Raw genomic sequence first — 8,999 nt, forward strand, 5'->3', positions numbered from 1 at the left:
AGGATTAGGTTATTTTTCAATAAATTTTAATCTATGTTTTCATGGCTCTTTATTGGATGTATTTTTAATTGTATTATGGTCTGAAAAGGGTGCATTTAATATTTTTGCTTTTCTGTATTTTGTTGCAAGGTTTTTTATGCCCTAATACATAGTTAATTTTTGTGAAAGTGCCATGTACAGTTGAGAAAAAGGTATACACCTTTCTATAACCATTCAATTTTCTACAGAGGTCTATCATATCTAACTCTTTAAAAATTCTATTCATCTCCTTAACTTCTTTCTTACTTATTCTATGGTTACATTTATCTAGTTCTGAGAAGGGGAAGTTGAGGTCCCCCACTAGTATAGTTTTACTGTCTATTTTCTCCTGTAACTCATTTGACTTTTTCTTTAAGAAATTGAACGCTCTGCCATTTGGTGCATATATATTTAGTATTGATATTACTTCATTGTCTATGGTACCTTTTAGCAAAATTTAGGTCTATTTTTGCTTTTGCTTTGTCTGAAATTATGATTGTTACCCTAGCCTTTTTTTTTAAACCTCAGCTAAAGCATAATAGATTCTGCTCCCATCCCTTGTTTTAACTCAGTGTGTATCTTTCTGTTTCAAGTGTGTTTCTCATAAACAACATAATGTTAGACTCTGGTTTCTAATCCATTCTGTTATCTGCTTCTGTTTTATAGGTGAATTCATCCCATTCATGTTGACAGTTGTGATTACTGTGTATTTTCCTCCATACTATTTTTCTTCTGTTTATCCTTCTCTCCTTCTCCCTCTCCCATTCTCCTTCTCCCCCTCTCCCTCCCCTCCTTCTCTTCCTCTCCCTCTCTCTCTCTCTCTGTCCCTCTGTCCTGTCCCTCCTTAAAAGTCTGTTTTGCTTCCAACCATTTTCTCTTTTAATTTGCCCTCTGACTTATCACTCCTCTTCTTTCTCTTATGCCCTTCCCTTCTCATTTCTCTGCTGGTAATTAGATTTCTATACCCAATTCTCTCTCTCTCTCTCTCTCTCTCTCTCTCTCTCTCTCTCTCTCTCTCTCTCTCTCTGTATTCTTCCCTCTTTGAACCAATTTCAACGAGAGTGAGGCTCAAGTGTTGCCTGCCACTCCATCCCCCTATTTTCTCCTGAAGAGCAAAAGCTCTTCCTTGTGTGTCCCTTTTTTGTGAGATAATTTTTCCCATTCTTTCCCTCCTTCCCCCTTCCTTTCAGTGCATCTCTCTTTCTCACATGCCCATGTTTACCTTTTTATATTTCTCTTGAGTCTTGTATTTGGAGATCAGACATTTTTGTTCAGCTTTTGTCTTCTAATTAGGAATGCTTGAAAGTTCTCTATTTCATTAAATATTTTTTCCCACTGAAGGATTATTTTCAGTTTTGCTGCATTGGTTATTCTTGGTTGCAATTCTAGCTCCTTTGCTTTCTGGAATATTATGTTCCAATCCCTCTACTCCTTTAACTTGGAAGGTGTTAAATCTTGTGTGATCCTGACTGTGGGTCCATGATATTTGAATGGTTTCTTTCTGGTGGCTTGCAATGTTTTCTCCTTGACCTGGGAGCTCTGAAATTTGACTGCGATGTTCCTGGAAGTTCTCATTTTTGGATCTCTTTCAGATGATCAGTGGATTATTTCAATTTTTATTTTACTTTCTAGTCCTAAGATATTGGGCAGTTTTTCTTTATAATTTTTTGAAATATGATGTTTAGGTTTTTTAAATTATTATAGCTTCAGGTAGTCCAATAATTCAAAATTTTCTCTCCTCAGTCTATTTTTCAAGTCAGTTGTTTTTCCAGTGAGCTATTTCACATTTTCTTCTATTTTTTCATTCTTTTTATTTTGTCTTATTGTTTCTTGATGTTTCATAGATTCATTAGTTTCCACTTCCCCAATTCTAATTTTTAAGGAATTCTTTTCTTCAGTGAGCTTTTTTTAACCTCTTTTTTACATTTAGCCAGTTCTACTTTTTAAAGAGTTCTTTTCCTCAGTGAATTTTTGTGCCTTTTTCACCATTTGGCTAATTCTGCTTTTTAAGGTCTTATTTTCTTCGGTCTTTTTAAGCCTCTTTTACCAAGCTGTTAATTTTCTTTTCATAATTTCATTTCATTGTTCTCATTCCTTTCCCCAAATTTTCTCTACCTCTCTTATTTGATTTTTAAAATAATTTTTTTTGCTCTTTCTTTAGCTCCTCTAAGATTCTTTTTGTGCTTGTGTCCAATTTGCATTTTTTCTCTAAGCCTTTGCAGGTAGCTGTTTTCATATTACTGTCTTCTCAGTTTGTATTTTGATGTTGTCTGTTAATTGTAGTTGATTTTTATGGTCAGATGCTTTTGTTGTTGTTGGCTCATTTTTTCCAGCTTATTTCTTGACTTTGAACTTTATATTGAAGTTGGTCTCTGCTCACTAAGGGATAGGGAGGTACTGTCCCAAGCTTTATGCTTTTTTGTGCTGCTGTTTTCAGGTTTAGTTCTAGGGATACTTCTAAGGTTTTGTGATCTGGGGAGAGGTGCTTTCGTGGTCAGTACTTTGGGTCTTTACCCAGGAAGGACCCCTACTTTGCTGTAGCCACGAGCACTAGCATTCCTTTCTGCCCTGGAGCCATGGCCCAGAACTCAGTGTAGGTGATGTAGTTGCCACATAGTATCTGGTACTACACCAGTGCCAGCATAGGGGTAACTTTTAATCCCTTTCTGACCAGTTGTCAAACCTCTTTACATTCTCTGGGCTAAGAGCTCCTGAAGCTGCTTTTGCCACCTCCAAAGCTCATCACTGGTGTTATCTCCCCCAGTCCCTACCCCAGTGTCATAGACCCCTCCTTCCTACCTTCCAACCTTTTTGAGTTGGAAAAATGTCTTACCCTGATCTTTTGTTGGCTAAGATTTTCCATAATTTGATTTGAGCCATTGTTTTAAAGGTTTTTGGAGGGTAATTTTGGAAGAGCTCAGCTGGGATGCTTTTCTATATTGTCATATTGGCTCTGTCTCCCTAGAAACATTTTTCAAAATTCTTTCTTCCCCATCACAAGCTCTATCATATCATTGCCACACTCAATCAAACAACAAATTTTTATTAAGTACTTGGACTTGAAGCCACATCTTCTGATGCCAAATTTAGTATTCTTTCTATGGTATTACTACTGCTAATTATCAGTGTGCATAACGTCATACATATGTGTGTGTTAACACTTCAGTACTCTCAGATAGCTATGATTTCATTGATGTAGGAGCTTCTGTCACTGATCCGTATCCCAATCCATACATGCCTTTTCACGTTGTATGCCAGGCACTGTACTATGTGCTGGGAATGTGAAGACAAAGATGAATTAATACTTGCCCTCAAGGAACTTCATTCTATCGGGTGGCAACATGTACACATATACTATAAATATGTATGAATAAATATCCGGTAGTTTTGTCAACCTTGTGTAAGGCTGTGTGTTGCTCATGTAGGTTATCTCTTTCCATGTGGTTGTCTAAATGTGGTTCTCTTGAGGTATTGATAAATACTTCTAGAATCTTACCAACTTCTTTCCATGGGAGGCTTTGATTCCTGCTTGGGGAAGAGCATGGGAAAGGGCTTCTTCTCTGAGTCAGAGCTGTGCCAGACAGAAGTGTATATCTCTTTCCCCTTTAAATATTGGTGGTCTAGGGCCTGGCTTTCTCCTGTGTATGCTTGTTGCTTCCAGAGTCTTTCTCTTTTCACAAGTCTGTTTCCAAAGATTATTTAGAACCATTTGTGTTTTTCTTGAAGTGTGAATTAAGAATGTCACTCCTTTCCAAAGATTCCGTGCTAACACTGCAACTCACACACAGAAATGCAGTATTTAGTTGTAATTCTCTTGACCAATCTGGAATCATGCCTAAGTAACAGCTTATAAAATATTTCAGGCTTGAAACCTGAGCTACATTTATATTTGTATAACTATACCTGCTCCCAAGAAGAACATTTCTATCCAATTAAAATAATTAAATCTCTGAAACTTTAAGGTAGGTTCCCATTACTACAGTGTAAATCTGTATCTTTGCCTTATCACCCTCACTACCTATCTGTAGCGCAGTGAGTTTTTGTAGAAGATTAATACATGTGTGTTGTTTGTTAAATGGATGAATGAACGAATTAATAAAACAGCTTTAAAAAAAAACACATCTGTCATTGGTATAAAGGATTCATCTTCTTTTTCCTCCCCCAACCCCAGTTTGTATAAAACTTTGGTACAATCTGTAATCAGTGTTTTTCTGAGTGCACCATAATAATAAATTTGTGTAAAGTGCTTAAAGGTTTTGAAAGCACTTTATTTTCGGTTATCTCATCTGGCTCTCCCAAAAGTATTGTGAGATAGGTAATGCATGTATTATGCCCATAGGACAGTACTGGATATAAAGCCAATTCTCCTAATGCCAACTCCAATGCTCTTCCTGTTGCATTACTATTGTAAGTATGTTTACATATTATATGTATGTGTATATGTACATATATGTTTTAGTACTTCAAGAGATGATAATTACCATAATAATGATATTAATAATAACAGTTAGCATTTATATAATGCTTAAAGGTTTGCAAAGAACTTTGCAAAAATTACCTTATTTTATCTTCACAACACTCATTAGAGGAAGGTGGTATTATTATCCCCATTTTACTGATGGGGAAACTGAGGCAGAGAGGTGAAGCGATTTGCCAATGGTCGCCCAACTAACTAATACATGTCTGAGGCCAGGTTTGAACTCAGATCTTCCTGCCTCTAGTCCCAGTTATTTATTCACTGTATCACCTAGCTGTGTGGATCAATGAGATGTAGGATCTCATTGTTATAGGTACTTCTGCCACTGATGCAGATCACTGACCCCTCAGGCCTTATTACCTAATAAGATTTCCCTCCATAACTCCTTCACTGCAAAGCCACCCAGCATGCAAGGAAGAAAGGGAAAAAAAAACCATTATTAAGTACTTGCTAAGTATTGCCAAGTGCTGGAGGTACAAATATAAGCATAAAGAAACACCTTCCACCAAGGAACTGAAATTCTAATGGGGGGCAGGAGGAGACAACACATAAAATGGAGCTGAAAAGAGGAGAGGAAAATGGAGGTACCTTGTACAGGGGCATGGTTTTAGAGTCCATAAAATCAGGAGCCGGGCTAGAGGGAAATGAAGGCAGGCTGGTCTAAGCATCTCCTCAACGAGGAACTCACCAGTTTGAGAAGATGAGATGGGGCCCCTTGTTGAGGGATAGTCCAGGGTGAATAGGGCTGTTTCCCCAGGTGTTGAGGAAAGTTCCGGGATGAGTCAGTGTTAGAGGGGACACAGTTTTGAAGTCCAGAATGTAAGGAACAGGGAAGAAAAGGGAAAGTAAGAATTAACTTAGCTTTCTTTATATTTTGGGGGTACCAGTGAAGCACTTTGACTGATCTGTCTGTCATTCCTTACTCTTGCCGAATAACTGGCCTGCCTCCTTTTCTGATCATACATTTTCTCAATTATAGCTCTCAGACCATTTCTTGAGTACAGGCTATTATTAGAAATTTACTATAGATAGCTCATACCCACTATATATGCACACATGCATGCATGCATGCATGCATACATACATATATACCTTATTCAAAAAGATTATTTTGAGGGTGGAGCCAATATTTGAAGGTGGTCTCTTTTAATAAAAACAACATTTTTCAATAATATTTGTATTGGTTCCCAAAGAAAACTGAAAAGAATTGGGAGATTCAACAGAAAAAAATACATATAATAACCTGCACCTAAATGCGTTTTGAAAGTGTTGGAAAACTTTCTTCTACAAAACTGGGCCGTCCTCAGGCTTTTGATCAGGATTTTCTTCCTTAAAGGACCAGCAACAAAATGAATGCCAGGGATCCAATCTTAGCAAATCAGGGAACGCTGATACAAAATGATAGCTCATTAATTAACGAACTGCATTTATTTAGCTACTCTGAAAACCTGCCAGGCAGAAAAATGTTCTAACTTTTATCCACCTTCATTGTTACCTTAAGAGCAGCTCTCTCCATAGCAACTGAAAACTTTTCAAGGCCTCAATAAACTAATCCTCTCCAGTTCCCAGTGCACCATCAAGGAATTTTAAAAACATAGGACTTTGTAGCAGTGAAATACGTTCAGGGATTCAAAGGCCGCAAAGCTCCAGATACATTATCATTTGTCTTCTCACTGAAGGTAAGCACTAGGTTTGGAAATGTTTGTGTCTTCCTCTGTCATTTTTAAATGCTAACATAAGTAACTTAAACTCTTTTTAAACACTGAAAGTAATCCCAGCCTCTCAGTTACATCACAATAGCTGTTAGCTAGATTTCAGGCCAGATTCTAACATAAGACGCTGTTAGCCTCTTGCACTCCATTAACAGCTGGATTCCACAGATTTATTTTCTTCAGGAAGTTAGTCAGCTCTAAGATTACTTTTTTTTTCTTCAGTGACCAGCTGGTGACTTGGATTTATCAGGGCTACAGAGATCTTCAAACTCTAGTTTTCTTAAGACACTTTATTATTGATTCTTATTCATTCCTAAATAACCAAGAAGAAATTCACTGTGGAGAACAATAGCTAACTAGTTTTGGTTTGAATGTGGTCTGGTTTTTGCATTTAGGGAAGGATAGATGTTCTGACCTGTTCAAAAATGGCATCTTTGACCTGCCACAAAATATTTGTAAAGATAGATTCACCCTTGTGAATTTCTATTTTCTTTTACTAACTTTTCCCTCCCCAGTCTCCAATGTTTGAGTCAACTACAACTTTCTAACCTCCAATAAATATGATTTCCCCCCACATATTGCCAGCAATGGGTTCAATTTCTATTTGATTTAACTTTACATACTTTTCTCCAGATTGATTAGAGTGAGATGTGGGGAATCACAGGGAACAAGAACAAAGATGCAAATAAGAAAAAAATGAAAAATCAAGGAAGGAAAGAAGGAGGGAAGGAAGGAAGGAAAGAGGCAGGGAGGGGAAGAGAGGAAAAGACAGAGAGAATGAGAAACAGAGATAGGGAGAGAGAGAGAGAGAGAAAGACAGAGAGAGAGACAGAGAGAGAAAGAGACAGAGAGACAGAGAGAGAGAGAGAGACAGAGAGAGGGAGAGACTGTACAGTTAGAGACATCTATTTCTTATAGTAAGCTCCTTGAGGACAGGAGCTTCTTCATTTTAGACCTATTCCCACCACTTAACACTATATCTGGCCCATAGCTGATATTTAATAAAGTTATGCTGAATTGGATTTTACAGTGAAACAAATGAGAGTTCTTTATTTTGTAGACTCCTGTAAATAACTCTGACCAAACAGAAATTGACATAAATAAATAGACAACGTTAACTACCTTAAGTATACCAATGACAGTAAAGTTACTAGGATGGTGAATGGACTTCATATTATGCTATACAAGGATCAGTTAAAGGATCTAGGAATATTAAGCTGGAGAAGAGAAGATTAAGGAAGGACTCGATGGATGTCTTCAACTACTTGGAAGGCTGTAACATGAAAGGAGGGATTAAACTTAATCTGGTTGATCCAAGAGGTCCAACTAGGGGCAAGGCTTGGGAGTTGCACAGAAGCAAATCTGGGGACAATGTAAGGAAACATCCCATAACAAATTTGAGTGGTTGGGGATATTGTAGACGGTTTCCTGTTCAGGCAGAGGTTGGATTAGGTGGCCCTTGGGGTCCCTTCCAACTCAGACATTCTGTAAAGTAGCAATGAACTGAAAAGCTTGTTTTTATCACTACCTCCCTTTGAGTGTTTACATGAGGGTAAGACAACAAAATCATGCTCCCATCAATGTTTCTACAGAATTTTTAAAGTAACAATCATCTTAGTTTCCTGCTGTTTGGAGTTATAAACTACCTACAGACCCTCTGTTGTTTAGTGACAGCTTGTCATTGCAAATCAGCTTAGCCACACAATTAATAACCTTTCAAACACATTGCATTCATTCTAATTAAAGCCCGTTTTCCCCCCTTGTAGCACAGAAATTCTTCAGGTTTCAAGTTTAAATTGTGAACTTCAGTCTGCAGATCACCATCCAAGAGAGAATTGTGCTCCAGTGTGGGGCAGAAATGCATTTAAGGACAAAGCATCCTCTGTGGGGGGTAGTATCCTTCTTTCTACTCCCCATCGTTGTTCCAGAAATTCTGCAAGAGAATCCCACAGCCTCTGACGGTATCCATCCTCAGAGCCCAGGTCAACTAATGGAAGTGTTACATGTTCTCTCAAGTGATAACTACACCCACTCGCAGAACTACTCCAGAAGACTCATCCAAACCTTATTGGAAAAAACTGGCTGCCCTCATCGGATTCATGGGATGCAAGAAGATTGCAATCTGGTTAGTGCAATGTAGCTGCACCACAATCAAAATTGAGCAGGGACTCTGATGGTCCTTTATTTCAGGGTGCCCAGCTTCCGTGAAAATGCTTGGGATGGCTATAAATACAATTGCTACATTTGAGCCAAGTGCTCAGAATCTATACTTTTAAAGAAAGTGGGTACTTGGGCTTTAGGGAAATATTTCAGTAAGCCTTAAAATGTGACACTTCAGGGTGTTTTCTTTTTTGCTGCCAGAAGCAGTCAGAGGCATTTATTTCCCAATATGAGCTTTCTTCTTCTTTGTTTCTTTCTCTCTCCTTCTTTCTCCTCTGCTCCTTCTACTGAACCTACAATCTGCTTAGAAATGCTGAATTTACCAAACGCCCCTGTTTTCTCCCAGGAAATTTGCATTCATTGCTGTAGAATTATGGACTAGAAAAGCAGGGGGGAGAAAGGCAAGAGCTTGTGTTTAAAGATAAGAATGATGCTTGCAAAAGTTTTTTAAATAGTTATTAATTTTTCTTCTTCTATCCAATTCTCCAATGTTAATAACCTTTTTTTGTGGATCCCTTCAGCCAACTAGTGAAGATTTCTAATGTTTTTAAATGCATAAGATTACAAAGAAATCTATCTGTCTACCTATCTATCTATCTATCTATCTATCTATCTATCTATCTATCTATCTA

The 8,999-nt window shown here is 37.7% G+C and overlaps 1 protein-coding gene across 2 annotated transcripts in view; it reads left to right on the plus strand.

Moving 5' to 3' along the window:
- Positions 1–8,065: 8,065 nt before the first annotated feature.
- Positions 8,066–8,999, plus strand: part of SLC39A12 (solute carrier family 39 member 12) — a 102,392-nt gene continuing 101,458 nt past the window's right edge. The window contains exon 1 of one of the 2 annotated variants that reach the window (XM_027847960.1): positions 8,066–8,332. In XM_027847960.1, coding sequence (XP_027703761.1) covers positions 8,066–8,332 — 267 coding nt within the window. The remainder of the gene's footprint in view (positions 8,333–8,999) is intronic. The other variant, XM_027847961.1, reaches the window with a different exon arrangement.

The sequence above is a fragment of the Vombatus ursinus genome, unplaced genomic scaffold (genome assembly GCF_900497805.2).
Source record: "Vombatus ursinus unplaced genomic scaffold, bare-nosed wombat genome assembly UNPS02005459.1, whole genome shotgun sequence".
In the NCBI taxonomy this organism is placed as follows: domain Eukaryota; kingdom Metazoa; phylum Chordata; class Mammalia; order Diprotodontia; family Vombatidae; genus Vombatus; species Vombatus ursinus.